The 16431-nt window shown below is 42.2% G+C and overlaps 1 protein-coding gene across 1 annotated transcript in view; it reads left to right on the top strand.

Annotated features, from left to right (window-relative positions):
* The first annotated feature begins 3669 nt into the window (after positions 1–3669).
* The window catches only part of LONRF2 (LON peptidase N-terminal domain and ring finger 2), a 17791-nt gene continuing 5029 nt past the window's right edge, over positions 3670–16431 (top strand). Inside the window, exons 1-3 of the mRNA XM_006887857.1 lie at positions 3670–3753; positions 3838–4378; positions 15581–15699. Coding sequence (XP_006887919.1) covers positions 3670–3753; positions 3838–4378; positions 15581–15699 — 744 coding nt within the window. The remainder of the gene's footprint in view (positions 3754–3837; positions 4379–15580; positions 15700–16431) is intronic.

The raw sequence follows: 16431 nt of genomic DNA, 5'->3' as shown, positions 1-16431 counted from the left end.
CTGCAGAAAACTCAAGTAAGATCCATACCTCACTCCATACACAAAAACCAATTCAAAGTGGATTATGAACCTAGGACTAAAACCAAGGACAATAAATTTCATTAAAGAAAAGCTTGGAAGAACTCCAGAAGTCCTAATCCACAATGTAAACAGTCTTCCGAGCATCCTGGAAAATCTACAAACAGGAGAGGATAAATATAGATGAATAGGACCTTGTAAGAATCAAATCTCTATGCACATCCAAAAACTTCTCCACCAGGGTAAAAAGGGAAGCCACAGACTGGTAAAAAATATTTGTCAATGACATGTCAGATAAGGGACTTATATCTAGAATTTATAAAATACTCGAGGACCACAACAAGATAAATAACCCATTTCAACCTTTTAAACAAATCAACCAACTCATTTTATAAAAAATGCTGAGCAAGTTTCAGGCAAGCTTTCAAAATGAGAGATACTAGGAAGAAAGGCCTGGCACTCTACTTTCAAAAATAATTTCATGAAACCCTATGGATCATAAAGATAGAACCCTCAATTTCTCATGGGGATAACACAGACCAGACATGCTTTTTCTTCTGCTATAAAGAAACCACCATAGGTTGTGGGAGCTTGATGGTAGTTAAAAACAACAACAACAACAACAAAAAGATTAGTTAGATGCTGCTATAAGCAGATTATCAGCAACTGTTCAAATTGTCATGTGCTGACTTTCACTTGTCCCAGTTTCACAATTTATATTTTAAAAATCCTTCAAACTCATTGCCATTGATAGTTGACCCTCCAGCAGATTTTCAGGAGGCTATTCAGAGCCATCGATGGGCTCCAACTACTTGACAGGAGCTGTCTTTGGGACAGCAGAAAAATTCGCTGTCAAATATGTTACCAGGGCTCCCTACAGGCAGCATGAAGCAGTTATAATCTGTATGCAGAAAGGGGGTGTGAATAAATGTGAAAAAGTAAATATTTAAAAAATGGCAAAAGATAATTAGAATTGAAAAAAATTAGAAATTTTAGATCCAAATGGGGCTTATTACCCCTCTAAACTTTTGTCCAGCCTGTTTTGATACAGAGACTCTCAACTAAATATGAAGTGTGCATGAATTAAAAATTTCCTTAAAACTCAAAGAGTCATTAATGATAGAAGGACACCTTTATCCATATTCTTAACTAATTTGTATTTGTAATATTTAAACTGGGGTGGCCTTTTTGGTGCCCAGAAGCATTCTCACTTTCTGTCAATTTTTACATGAAGTTAAATATATACAAAAAACCCCTTCTATATTCTTCATTTATCTTTTAGCTTGTTAGTGCTCAGTGCCAAAGAGCCAGCTGACTGTTATTACCATCACTTGTTTATCAGTTTGTCTTATTGTGATGGGTTTTGTGTTGTTGTGATGCTGGAAGCAAAATAACCATTATTCCAAATATCAGCAGGAAGATTCAAGAAAGAAAAATTTTAGCAGCGGTTCCAGACTAAGAAAAATGACCTTGTAATCTTCTGACAAAATTACCAAGTTACCCAGTGAAGCTGTCATGGTTAGCAGCAGAATATTTTTTATGAGGACTGGATGGTCTTCTCTTTGTTGATACAGGATCACTATGAGCAGTTGCTTTAGGATTTTACAGTGTGTATTTTCAATTTGTCACACTCCTCCTCCTGAATGTGAGGAATAGTACATTTCATATGTAATATAAACCTTATTACAGTATACTTTTTTTCCCCTCCTGGTCTTTTTATTTCTGTGTAAAGTTTATTTCTACGTATGTTCTAAATCTCACATATTTTGCTTTAAACACTTATCGTTCCCAGTAGTGACAATTTCAGCAAACTCCTTCTTTCCATTCACTTGCTAGGAAGTTATTGAAAATATGACTAAGTAAGATTATAAAATTTCAAGTTCTCGTCTATGCTCTTTGCTGTGTCATTTTCAGTTCCTCAGATGCACCTTTTGCTGCCTGTTCCCTGGGTGTTGGTTGAGAATTTGTTATATTTTAAAGACAGGTTATAATTGTTACTGAATTTTATTTTTAATAAAAGCAGATAAAAGTCCAAGAGAGTACCTAAAAAGGGAGTTTGGAAGAACTTAGTAATAACAAACAGATCTATTGAGACCACAATTGTTATCAGTAAAAACAGATTAACTGGGAGTAAAAATCATACACGAAAAAAGAAAAAAAGCTGTTTGTTCTGGATTTGTTTATTTAAGACAAGATTAGATGGTTGGACAAAGATGTTGTGGTTGGGTTTTTTGAGGATTTTTTTTCCAAGGTCTCTGTTCACTTAGTGAGGCCATATTTTTCAAAGAGAGAAAAAAGTCTCAACGTCTGTTTTAAGTACTACATATTTTCCTTTAGCTAGTAGTTTTAGATGTACAAAATCCTAACATTTAGAATAAGACATTTCAATTTTGTTTACAATAATCAACAGTATAGTTCCTGGAATATTGGAATACATTTTACGGCACCCAAACCCAACATAAAACAGAACTGAGAGCGAACAGACTATATACAATGGGAAATGACCAAAAACTGATTGGTAAGTGCAAAAGGCTCACTGTAATTTAATCGTTAATACAGAAATGAAAACTCCTTTCCTCCAGAAATTTTATCTGCAAAAACCTATCTCAGAAGAAAACGGAAAAGATGATATTCCCGCTTTATCAAGGGCATTTTGCCTATTTCCTCCTTTACCCAGCACCCAAGTTCGGTACTTCTACTTAAGAGTTTACATCGTGTTCTCTGTACATTGGAATTTGAAGATATGTCTGAAATTTAGATTTTCATTAGGCGAAGACACATGATAAGCTTCGTTCAGTGCCCCCACCCCCGGCTTCCCACGCATGTAAAACAATTTCTCAAATCAAACCTAAAGGGTCTGCGACATACTTGATAACTTTTACTAGTTTCTCATTTAACCAGAGCCACAGGTTGCAAAACTTCCTCTCCCCTAATTGGGGCGCGTTATCAAGGGGAGCGCAGGGGAGACATCATGCTTAGGGGAAAGAGAAAGGCTCTTCACCAGGACTGAAGCAGCAGCTACAAGATGGGCTTAATTAAGCACAACACACTGAGATGATTTTGAGGACGACACGGGGTCGTGATGCTGAGAGTTGGGGCCGACTTCCCAGCACCTAACAGGTTCCCTTGACAGCCAGGCCGAAGGGGGAGCGGACTAGGGGGGAGCGGACATCTCTTCGTATGCAGCGGGCCGCCCAACCGCTGCCCAGACACCTGTTGGTAGCTAAGTGAGCGGACTTCTTCCCGGCGGAGGAGACTGCGCGGTCTCTGGGAACGCACACTTACGGCCCGGGCTTGGAGGAGAGGGGGTCCGCCTCCGGGCTTGGAGGAGAGGGGGTCCGCCTCTCGTCTCCTCTGCCGGCCGGGCAGGGAGGGCCTCGTAGCCCACGCCTGCGCCATTGGAGTTCGACCCCTCCTCCCGGCCCTGCGCGGGGGCGGTTTACGGCCCCGGGGTGGGGGTGGGGGGGGGGTCTACGCGGGCACGCAGCTCGCGTGTCTCTCCCGCCCCCAGTTTCGGTTGGGGCTCCTTTAGGACAGCCAAACGCATCTGGCTCGCGAGGGAGTCGGTTGCTTGCGCTCTGGTGGGTCAGCTCCGGGAAGTGGCGCGCGCTTCTTCTCTGTTTCTAGTCCACTTCGACGCCAGCCACGACCATGACCCCTAAGCCTGGCCAGGGCCAGTCGGCACCCCTGTCGCAGCAGCACTGCCTCAGCTGCGACTATGGAGAGCCGGTCCTCGTGCGCATAGCCAAGGGCGACGAGGCTTTCAGCTTGGGCGAGTAGGATTTGGCGTCCGAAATCTACAGCCTTGTGTTGCCGCAGATCAAGCGGCCCGACCGAGATCTGTGCCTGCGGATGGGGAACGCACTGGCCCGCGACACCCGCGTCTTCGAGGCCATGGGTGCGTACCGCGCGGCCGAGCTGCACAGGGCGCTGGAGCTCGTGGAACTGGAGCACCTGGCCCTGGGCCTCGTGTGCTTCATCCGCGAGTTCGAGTGGGACTTGCCCACTCGGTGGCCCAACCAAGACCCCGAAGTGACGACCCAAGGCAAGCCGCCCACGTGCACCATGACCTGGGAGGCCGCCTCGCTCCGAGAGCTGCTTAGCTGCCCCCGTTGCCGGGCGCTGCTCCACAAGCCGGTGAGCCTGTTGTTCGGCCTCACGGTCTGCGAGAGCTGCCTGGATCCGGGCGCCAATGCGCAGACCCCGGCCTTACGGGTCAACGTGGTGCTCAGCAAGCTGCTGGCCAGGTGCTTCCCGGCTCTGGACCGCGTGCGCGCCTTGGCCGGCGAGGCGCGCACCCTTCTCAGCCAGCAGCAGCCCGAGCTCGCGCTGCTCCGCTGCCAGGAGGCCTTGGAGCTGGGTGAGTGCTGTCGGGCAGGGAGTCGGGGAGCAGTCTTCTCTGGGGCTTGACCGAGCATGTTTTCCTTTTGCGTGGCGTTTTTAGGGTTCTTGATGCGTGTTCGAGACTCGGGGCTCGTGGCACTTGACTCCAACTTTTCGGGATAGGGAGGCGGCGGAGAGTCGGGGAAGTCCAGCGAGGAGTTGGAGACCCAGACCTGGAGCCCGGCGAGGCCTTGGAGTGCCCAACCCCAGGAGTGGAGGAGCCCAGGGAGGCATTGGAGAGCCCTTCGGGGAGGTGGGGATCCTCGCGGGAAGGGCACCCGGTGGAGAGCCTTGAAGAACGGAGTTGTGGCATCATCCTAAGCGAAGGAGCAGGGATGTCCTCGCTCTTCAGGGAACCTGGTTCAGGATAGAGTTACTGGCGTGGCCAGGCCGCAGCGTCTTTTGGCCACTAAGAGCATCCTGGGCGGTACACCTGGGTGAGCTCCAGTTTTTTCGGGGCTGAGGCCCGCGGACTTACTGGTTGGACGTTGGAAAAGTCGGTTTGTGCTGTGTTCGAACAGGTTCTTGGGGTGGGAGGCGGGGGTATAATCAGTTTTAAAGAAGTCTATGGCGCAGCTTAAAGCAAGATGCCATCCACTTCCTAAACCACTTGTCCCTGGACACTCACTGTATGAACTTTGATAAATGTTGATAGTTCTGGAAAGGCTTTAGGCTTTTTGTTCATAGGGTCGCCCTGAGTCATGCTCAACTCGAAGGCCTTCAACCACAGCAGCCTGAAAACACGGACAGAGCCATGAAATTCAGTGCAGCTGTGGACTGAACACGTGCTGCGGTTCTCAAGTCCTCGGGGTTGGCACAGACCTTCCGTTAGAGGTGGGGGTGGGGGACCCAGGTTGAAAAGGAAGATGATAGTTGAAGATGGTGGTTGGTCAGTTGACATAATCTGCATGGTGCAGTCTGGAGAGGGTTGCACTGCTGACCCACAGGCAGTTAGCTACTCTAGTGGTTCGAATCTACTAGCCGCTCCGTAGAAGAAATCTTTCTTTGAAATAAGTATTACCCATTGGCAGTTGTGGATGGAGTGTGTGTGTGTGTGTGTGTGTGTGTGTGTGTCTGTGTGTCTGTGTGTCTGTGTCTGTATTTTCCGAGTTCACTGGTTTTGTAGTGGCTTGATAAATGGAGAGTGATCTCCTTCAGTTCCTTGTAAAATCCGAGAAAAGCACTGAAGAGTCCAGCTTTGAGTTGTGTTGAACTAGATGGAAATAAGTTTAAGGTTTTCTTTCTTTTACAATGTGGCAAACACTGTCCTCTTCAGCCTCCTGTACCACTCCCTACTACAAAGATATTAAAGGACTATGATTGTTGCCAATCCCTGGATAGTACAAACAGCTCCTAACTACCAAGTTGGGCCTTGGAGTCCACACAGAGGCTCATGAGATCAGGGCCTGGTAATCTATTTTTCTTTAACTCTGCCCTTGAGCACCACTTGGAGTTGCCTTGAATCAGTGTAACTCTCTTGATAGCTGGTTTTAATTTAGAGGAAGAGCTGACTAATTATATATTTGGCTTTAAGTATTACCCATTTGACAGTCCTGGATGGAAAGTAAATGTATGTGTGTTTTTATTTTCTGAGTTCACTGATTTTGTAGTCTACTTGATTCCATAGAGCTCTCAAGAGTCAATTGGTCAGTGACAGGATTCATGAGGTTCACATCTACCAGTTGTTCCTCAGAATTAACCAGCTACTTGCAGGTGAAAAAAGTTAATGCTCTCTCTGCTAACCAAAAGTTGGAGGTTTGACTTTAAAATCTTTGAAAGAAAGATCTGATGACCTGCTTCCCTAAAATCATACATATGACAACACTGAAGCACAGTTCTGTGGTGATGTGCATGAGTCAGACTAGGCCATGGCAGGGATTCTATTGTTGGTTTTTTTTAATTGCTGTTGTGTGTTTGTGTTGATTTGTTTGGTTTTGTGGGTTTTAAAAAAATACATATTATATCAACAAGGAGCTCTGGTGGCTTAGTGGAAAAGCACTGCACTGCCAACTAAAGGCACACGTTCAATTAAAAACCCCAGCTCCTCTATGGTAGAGCGAGATGGGCACTCTCTTCTTGTGCTGTTTACTACCTATGAAAGCCCACTGGAGGAGTAAACAACAGAATACAAACAAGGGTACTCTGGTGGCCTGGTAGTAAGAAGCTGTGCTGCCGACCCAAAGGCAGGTGGTTCGCCTCCACCTGCCGCTTTGTGGGAGAAAAAATGGGCAATTTCCTTCTGTGTTTTACAGCTGCTGGAAACAACCTGGATGATAAGTTATGAATTTTTCAGTGGCACATAACAACAACATAATGTATAAACAAAACAGAAAGTTTGTTGGTGTGTGATGTCTGACTCATAGTACCTAGTACTACAGAGTAAAACTGCTCTGAAAGGTTTCCTTGGCTATGATTTATCTGTAGTACTACTGAATGGTTCAAACCACCAGCTTTTAGGTTTTTAAATGCAAACATTTTACAGAGCCTAGGGATTGGTGTGTGTGAGGGGGAATGTGTGTATACACAAAAATATTTATGTTTGCAAACACAAAGGTTGTGGAACCACCTTGTAGGATTGTGGAGTCCCTCGTAGGGACAGTAAATCCCATGGCTGGATGTTACTCGGATCTCTCTCTGTGCCACTGTGTATTTGAACCACCAGAGAGTGGAGAGGCTTTGGGGTTTGCAGATCAACTGCCGTGTGTTACGTGCCCCGAGTTTCCCTTGTGTGCTTATGTATACACGTATGACTGCCATGTGAATTGATCATACATACCTGGCAGAAACAATCACCACAGTGCAAGGTGTGAGAATAGTTATGGCTGTGGTATTTAAGGTTAGTTTGGACGCTGACACACTGTTTTAGTAGTTAGGTAGTATGTAATCAGCCCCTGTTTCGTGATCTTCATTTTGTGTCAGTTTAGTCCTCCGTTTTGTGATCTAATGAAAGTGCCCTTCAACTTTTCATCAAGACATAACTGCATACTACCTGATATTTAGGAAGCTGTGGGGCCTTCAGTGCTGAGTTACACTGCTGACCCAAAGACATGAGGTTCACATCTACCAGTTGTTCCTCAGAATTAACCAGCTACTTGCAGGAGAAAGATGTGTCTTCACCAATGTAATTTGCAGCCTCTGAAAACCAGTGAGCTATGAGTGAGTTCCAACTGAACAGTGAAAAACCTCCACCACCTGATTTTTGGAATCTAACCAGGTTGAAACTGAGGAGGACATGAAATGCTTGCTGAAGAGGGTCAAGGATTGCAGCCTCCGATCTGGATTGAAGCTCAACTCAATATCAAGAAGACAAAGATTCTCACCTCTGGGCCAATTGGCAGCATCAGGATGGATGGTGAAGAGACTGAGATTGTTCACAGCCTTAGTTTGCTTGGCTCCACAGTCAACACTCTTGGCACCAGCAGCCAGGAGATTAAAAGTGTATTTCCATGGGAAAGTCTGCTGTTAGGGACTGCTCCAAAGTACTGAAGAGCAATGGTGTCACTCTGGAGACTAAGATTTATCAGATACAGGCCATGGTCTTTGCAATCACTTTGTTATGCATCAGAGAGTTGGACAGTGACTAGGGAGGCTAGAAGAAGAATTAATTGATGCCTTTGAGCTGTGGTATTAGAGAAGAGTATTGAGGGGTACCATGGACTGCTAAGAAAACAGATTCATCCTAGAGAGGGTTAAACTGGGCTGCTCCTTGGAGGCAAGGATTCTGAGGCTTTGTCTGACATACTTTGGATATGTTGTAAGGAGGGACCCATCCTTGGAGAGGGACATCATGCTTGGGATGGTAGAGGGACAGCGCAGAGGGGAAGGCCCTCTATGAGGTAGATTAATACCAATGACTGGGGTCGGGATGGGTGTGTCAGAGGCAGTGCGATTGGCACAGGATAGGGCACAGTTTAGGGCTGTTGTACATAGGGTCTCTATGAGACACAAGCGACTCGATGGCACATAATAACAGCCAGGTTGTTAAGAGTGGGGGCTGGAGGTGGCTGTTCTTCCGTGTATATTTCATTTTCTCTCTTAGCAACTCTGTAGTACCGAGTAGAACTACCCCCCAGGTTTCCAAAGCTGTAATATTTATGACAGTATGGAGTGAATGACTTGGTAAATTCAAACTGTCAATTTAGTTCAAAGCCATGTGCTTAACCGCTGTACTGCCAAGTTTAAATTACTTTTGAAAAAACCTCCCTGGTTTATTAATCTTTTGCTATTGAAGGAGTCATCTTGTATATTTTTTAAGGCAATTGTTAGTGTTCACATTTTATTTCAAGTTGAGAATTGAGACTTCTTTTTGTGTATGAGGTACACACTCTAAAAATTAGGGTTGCTTTTGTTATAGCAAAATCATGCTTGAGAATTATAGCAGAAAATAGTATGTATCTAGTGTCTAAATTAGGGAATTCTTCCCTGAAATCAATAAGGCAGTTAAATTGGCTTTATGTAGAAAGTAACTTAAATATTCTGTACCATTTTTGCAAGAAGTCCGTGCTTTAACAGACTTTATATTTTTGAGTATTCAACTATTTTATCTATGTGGAGCAGTACTGTCCAGTGGAAGTGTGATACAGAGAAATCAGAACTATTAAATCCTCTGGTAGGGCTGCAGTTATATCCCTGAAAATTGTTTGGTGGTACCTACCTATAAGCAAATATGAGTTAGCAACTTCTAAGAAGTGTACACAGTGTGTGCACCAAGCGAGAGTACAAGAACATCCATCATGAAATTTGCAACTGACTCTGAGAATGTTAATTACACAGGAGGAGATTGCCCTTCTCTGATGAAACTGCTGGTAGATTTGAACTACCAGAGAGGCTTTGGGTTAGCAGTACAGCTCCCTACAGACTGTACCACCAGGGCTTATCCTGAGAGAGACCTAAATGATGAGTGAAAGTGAAGTAGGTAAATACATTACTGTGATTTTTACGTAAAACTATACAGAAGGGAAAAGAATCATGGTGGTGCGGTGGTTAAGCACAGACTGCTGTCTGAAAGGTCAGCAGTCTGAACCCACTGGCTACTTCATGGGAAAATACATGTCGCTCTGCTTCTGTAAAGATGTATGAAATATCAGATGAGGTTCAGTTGAAATCATCAATAGAATGGCAGACTAGCTTGGCAAATATAAGAATCTAGGAGAATTATATAAATGCCTTCTCTGGTGGCCTAGTGTTAAGAAGCTGCGTTGCCAACCCAAAGGCACACAGTTCAAATCCCCTGTATGCTCCACAGGAGGAAGATGGGCAGTCTCCTCCATTTACTGCCTCTGAAAACCCACTGGCTTATCAGTTATGCATAATTTCTGACTCCATGGCACGTGTCAAGAAGCAATAAAATGTATCATGTAAAAAAATTTGTGGAGTAATATCCCCTTGTACATGTGTACTTTCTGGAAGATAATGTTGTTAGGTGCTATCGAGTCAAGTATGACCCATAGCAACCTCATAAACACAGATCTGAACCCTTACCTGCCCTGTGCCTTCCTCACTCTTCCTGAGACATTAGAGTCCATTGCAGTAGTCACTGTGTCATTCGATCTCTTTCCTGAAGAAGAGAGTCTTCCTCTCCTTAGCTGACTCTCTGCCTTTCCAAGCAGATGACCCTCTCCAAGGAATGATAGTCTCTCCCAGCAACATGCCTGCCTGAAGTATATACAGCAAAGCTTTAGCATCTTTGCATCCAAGGAGCACTCTGGGTTCACCCTCTCCAAGACATACTTGTTTATTCTTTTGGCATTCCATGAGATGTTCAGTACTCTTATACACAACAGCTTAAAGGCTTCAGTAATTCATTATCCTTATTCATTGCCCAGCTCTCATATTCATAACAAGTAAACAGAAAGACGATGGCCTTAATCAGATGCATTTTAGTCCTCAAACTGACACTGTTCCTCAGTAATTTAGAGAGGTCCCTGACTCATTTGAAAGATAGGTAAAATCACTTAAGCAATTTGCAGTTGTATTTGATTAGAAGTACTAACTTTGAACTCTAAGGAAAATGTTATTCCTCAAAAAATTATTATCACTGGCAATGAGAGAGGTACAAATCAAAACCACAACTAAATACCATCTCATTCCAGTAGCAGTGGCAAAGTTTAACAGAACAGCAAATAATAAACATTGGAGAGGATGTGAAATAGGAACTCACATACATTGTTGGTGGGATTGTAAAATGGTAGAACCATTCTGGAAGGCAATTTGGCGCTTCCTCAAAAAGCTAAACAGAAATTTCCTAGACCTAGCTATTCCAGTGCTTGGAGTATACCCCAAGAAAATGAGAACTGCGGCTCCAAGGAGACTTGTACCACAGTGTTCATAGCAGTGTTACTCACAATCACAAAAATGGGAAACAGCCCAGATGTGCAGCCACGATCGAATGGATCAAGAAGGTATGGTGCATTCAATACTATGCAGCACACAGGAGCAATGATTTTGTAAATTACTACCTAACACGTGAGAGACTGGAGAGCATTACACTGAGTGAGCTAACTCAGTCCCATAAAGACAAATACTGTATGAAATCATTATTATAGGATAAGCATGAGGATCCAAGGTCGGGGGGGGGTGGAGTTTTAATCATAGAGTAGCACGGTTAGATAGGGAAGTCGAGGAAATGGGAAAGATCTTCTGTGAAAATAAATATATTCAAACTTAGTAAATAAATCAGTAAAAAAAAAATGTTCCTGGTCGTACTGTGGAATACCATTGAGTTGGAACCAACCCGTAGCTAACCCTCCAGGGAGTTTTCAGAGACAGTTAATTGCATGAGAGGAGATTGCCCATCTTTCTCCCTGTTGTTGCTGTACAATTATTTTTTAGTTGTTGTTAAGTGCCGTTGAGTCATAGGCAACTCATAGTGACCTTATGAACAAAAAACCTGAACACTTGTATCACTTTCATCCTTTCTCCAGGTTCATAGGGTTTCCGGAGGCAAGCTGTTTACGGAAGTGGATGCATCTCTTGCTTCTAAGCTTGTTAGAATCAAGGAATTTCACCAGACACTGTCCATCATGGGTAACCATTATCACATTTGACACATCAGTGTCACAGTGTTCAGATTCACAGCAACCACCAGTTACCTCTGTACAGCAAATGACCAGACCAGTGCTCTATGACCTAGAAGAGTATTTGACCAAAACCAATTAAAACCAGGCCTGAGGTCACAGATTAAAGTCACCACCTACCTTTGACTTGGTAGCATCACTTTCTGTCCACTAGGCCAACTGAACGTTCTCTATGTTGTTGTTAAGTGCCATCGAGTTGTAAGGCGACTCATAACAACCCTATGAACGAAAGACCCGAACACTTGTATAACTTTCATCGTTTCTCCAGGTTCATAAGGTTTCTAGAGTCAAGCTATTTCAGAAGTGGATGCCAGTCCTGCTTCTAAATTATTATTACTACTGTAAGAATTCCACTAGTGGGATTGTATTTAAGATATTTACTGTATATAGTCAGTCCTTAACAAGAAAAGATTATTTTTTTAAGTTTATTATTAATTCCAATGAAAATTTACAGAGACTTTGGATTTCCATTCATTCATTGTTGCACATTTCTCCTCTCCCAGCCCTACCCCCTAGTACACTACGCTCTTGGAAAAGTAAAAGAAATACTTTTTCATTGTTTCACAATCCCTCCCCCCAGGTCCACTCAGCTATACAGCCTTGGCTCTGGACTTCCTGTTATAACAAAATACCTAATCACATAATCCCTTTTAAACAGTTTTCTCCCTCATCTGTTTCAATGCAGTATACATTATTGAACTCATCCTTTTTAGTCTCCCCCCAACCCCGATGTCAGTCCTGTTTTACAACAGTGGCACCATGCAGTATTTGTCCTTTTGGGACTGAGATACTTCACTCAGCATAATGTCCTCCAGGATCACCCATTTTGAATAATACTGCATGAGTTTCTTGCTTTTCAATGCAGTGTAGTAGTCCATTGTGTGACTATACCACAGCTTCTCTATCCATTCATTTGTTGATAGGCACTTAGGTTGTTTCCAACTCCTTGCTATTGTGAACAAAGCCGCGATAAACATGGGTGTGCGTATATCTGTTTGGATGTCAGTTATGGTCTCTTTGGGGTATATTCCCAGTAGTGGAATTGCTGGGTCGAATGGTATCTCTATTTGCAACCTTTTGAGAAAGTGCCAAACTGCTTTCCACAGTGGTTGCACCAAGAAAAGACAAAGTAGCAAGCCATGCCTTATAAAAATTCTGCTGTGTTTGATTTCTCGGTCCAACTGCTCTTTCTCCTTTCACTTTTCCAGTTGTTTATGTTGTACTTACATTGCAAATACATACTTTTATGTAGTACTTTCTCACCATGTCTTCATAAAACATTCTCTTGCTTGTGTTCTTTCGTGTGTACCGGCTTAGTCACCTACATCAACTAAGGGTAGAAGTAGCAGTATTTGGGGAAAGATCAAGTTACTTGTTTGATGAAGATTAAAGGTAAAGGATTTAGAACAAAATGAAAATGTTTATTAGCCACAGAGAGGAGGTCACATCTTTGGTGCTCAGAGTATTTGCAGATCAGCTAACTTGCATGGCTACAGCCTTACTTGAGCGTGCCAGTTGTAGCATCGTGGAAACCAAGTGTGGTAGTTCGGCTTCCATAAGCTATGGCCTGGTCACTTTGCCATAACTAACATATCACAAGTCAGTTCCTAAAGAGACTTTTTACTTCTGGATGGCTGGGGTTCTGTTGGTAGTAGTGTCTGAGTAATTTTTAGTTGTTCATCTATTTGAAGAATCTAGGGACAAGGAAGGAGCTTGCTTCTCCCCTCCTTTCTTGAGTTACTGAAACATGCCAAAGGTACAACCATGGGGCAAGTCATTGTCCACAGAACATGCTGGTTCTTAAAAAACTGTATCTTGTTAGTTTCTTGACCATTTATTTCCAAGTTTGAGCTTTGTTGTTTGAGAATAGTATTGAGGGTACCATGGACTGCTAAGAAAATAAACAGATTCGTCCTGGAGAGGGTTAAACCGGCCTGCTCCTTGGAGGCAAGGATTCTGAGGTTTTGTCTGACATACTTTGTTCATGTTGTAAGGAGAGAAGACCGGTCCTTGGAGAAGGACATCACGCTTGGGAGGGTGGAGGGCAGGTGCAGGAGGGGAAGACCCTCTATGAGATGGATTGATTTGGTGATGGGGTAATCGGGATGAGTGTGTCGGAGACAATGAGATTGGTACAGGACAGAGGAGAGTTTAGGGCTGTTGTACATAGGGTTGCTATGAGTTGCAGGCGACTTGATGGCACATAACAACAACTTTCAAAAATATTTTAGGTATTTTTAAAAAAATACTTAACTGTTGTTAGGTACTTGCAAGTTGATTTTTGGCTTCTACTTTCTTCACGTGACAAAATAGAAATTTCTCATATTCTAAGCTGTAAACTTCATAGAAGTAGATTACCAAGTCTTTTTTCCTGTGGGACTGTGGGATGGCTTCAAATGTGTAACATTTTAGTTAGCAGCCAAGGGGCTTAACCATTGCACCGCCATGGCATCTTCAATTCCAAGCATAGTAATATTAAGGAAGTCACTAGGTGGCACAAATAGTTAGATATGTGGCTTCTTGTTGTACAACGACTCATAGTGACCCTATGAACAAAAGACCTGAAACCCTTCTATAGCTAATGTGGTTTCTCAAAGTTCCTAAGAATTTCCAGAGGCATATTGTGTAGGAACTGGATGCCATTCCTGCTTTCAAACCTGTCTTAAACTGGGAGTTCCACCAAACATTGCCCACCATAGGTAACCATTATGGCATTTGACACCCTACTGGCACAAGATTCAGCATCACAGCAGCCCCAGGTTACCTCAGTACAGCATACTGACAGAAGAGTGCTGTACCACTTAAAAGAATGTTCCCCAAAATAATTACAAATGACTTTAAAATACAAATAACCTCTCCAAGGTCTTGTTGACTCTAAACAAGAGGTTTAAAAATACTTGGCTACTAAATGAAAAATGGGTAGATTGGCTCAACCCAGGAACACCTGAGAAGAAATGCTTGTTGATCTACTGGAAGATCACAGCTGTTGAAATCTCAACTTCTGTGGAGCCATCTAGTTGCCTAAAATTCAGGAAATTACTTTTATCAGTAGTTGAAATTGATGGCAATTTTTAAAATTGTTTAGTATTGATATGATTGTATTTGCTCAGATAATAATTGGAGATTAGTTGGAGCTAAGATGTCTTTAGGAATACCCAGTGCTGCTCTGTTTTTCTTGGATTTTTAAGTGTAGGTGATCTCACACTAACAAACTCTTGAGGATTCTGGGAAGGAAAAATTACTTACTCTTTCTTTAATTTATAATTTTTTATTATTGAGATTTTAATAAAAGATTATAGAGAACTTGGATTTCCATTCATTCATTGTTGCACATTTTCCTCCCTGTCCACTCCTCCCCCCAGTTTTCTCTTTGAAAAGAAGAAAAAGTATTTCATTGTTACACAGTCCTCCTCCCAGTCCACTTTACTGTGCAGCTCTTATTCTGAACTGCTGCCATGCAAATAATACCTAACCATCTATCCCTTTTAAACAGTTTCTTCCCCTCATTTGTTTCAGTGCAGTGTACATTATTTATCCCATCTTTCTTAGGTTCTCCCAACCCTGATGTCATTCCGTTTTACAACAGAGGCATTATGCAGTATTTGTCCTTTTGTGATTGAGATATTTCACTCAGCATAATGTCCTCCAGGGTTACCCATTTTGTATAATATTTCATGAGTACCTTGTTTTTCAGTGCAGCGTACTATTCCATTGTGAGACTCTATCACAGTTTGTCTATCCATTCGTTTGTTGATGGGAACTTAGATTGTTTCTAACTCTTTGCTGTTGTGAACAAAACTGCAATAAACATGGGTGTGCATATATCTGCTTGGGCAGAAGTTATGGTTTCCTTAAGGTATATTTCCAGTAGTGGAATTTCTGGGTCAAATGGTGTTTTTGTTTGCAACTTTTTTACAAAGTTCCATACTGCCTTCCATAGTGGTTGCACCATTTAACACTCTCACCAACAGTGAATAAGAGTTCTAGTTTCTCCACAACCTCGCCAGCATTTGTTGTTTGTAATCTATAACATAATTTTTTAATGATTTAAAGATAATTTTCTTTATATGTAGTAATTTTGATTTGTTTTCCTTGTTTTTCAGTTCCTAAAGAGAATTCACTAATGCTGTTGCGAGCAGAATTACATTTAAACATGAAAAACTATGAGAAGTCTTTTCAAGATGCCAGTGTAGTTTGTTACAAGGACCCTTTTTTTATTCAGGTATTTGTATTTCATGATTTTGGAGATAATAAATGTGAATCTATGATATTTTCTTTGGTTCAGTAATTAGCCCATAAAATTTTTTGCTGTTGGAAATCACAGCTTGGATTTTTCCTTCTTTCAGCTTGAGAAATATTAAGTCCTTTTTGGTTTTTTTTCAATTCCAAATTTTTGCATATTTCATTCCAGTACTTTACTTTGCCTTTTTAAGTTGCCCTTTTCATTTATTCAGTTCATTTTAGTTACTCTATAGTCCAGGAAAAATTTTGTCTCTTCTCAAACCTTTTTTTTTATTTTAATTTTATACTGGTTTACATACAGTGTTCTCAAATCTCTATCGTGTTTTCTTTCCTTCCTGTCTTTTTAATGATATTTTTTGTTTCTTTCTTTGTGATACCCTCAATATCATCCCACAATTCATCTGTTCTTCAGTCATTAGTGCTAAGTATGCCAGATTTTTTTCTTTTTAGTCTACAAACTGATGACAAATAGTCAGAATTTTCTCAGTCACCAATAGGCTTGGGTCCATTGTTATGGTCATTGTGTCAGTCCATAGCTGTAGTCATTAAAGAACTATTCTCAGAACACTCATAATATTGTACGTCTAAATTGATAGAAAAAGTATACCCCCTTTTAAAGAAGGGAGACCCAACTGAGTGTGGAAACTACAGAACAATATCATTGATTTCACATGCAAGCAAGATTCTACTGAAGATTATCCAAAAACGACTG

The sequence above is a fragment of the Elephantulus edwardii genome, unplaced genomic scaffold (assembly GCF_000299155.1).
Source record: "Elephantulus edwardii isolate Elephantulus edwardi_28Jun2011 unplaced genomic scaffold, EleEdw1.0 scaffold00062, whole genome shotgun sequence".
In the NCBI taxonomy this organism is placed as follows: domain Eukaryota; kingdom Metazoa; phylum Chordata; class Mammalia; order Macroscelidea; family Macroscelididae; genus Elephantulus; species Elephantulus edwardii.
Note: the sequence above shows the minus strand (reverse complement) of the source record. Positions and strands in the feature narration are given on the sequence as shown.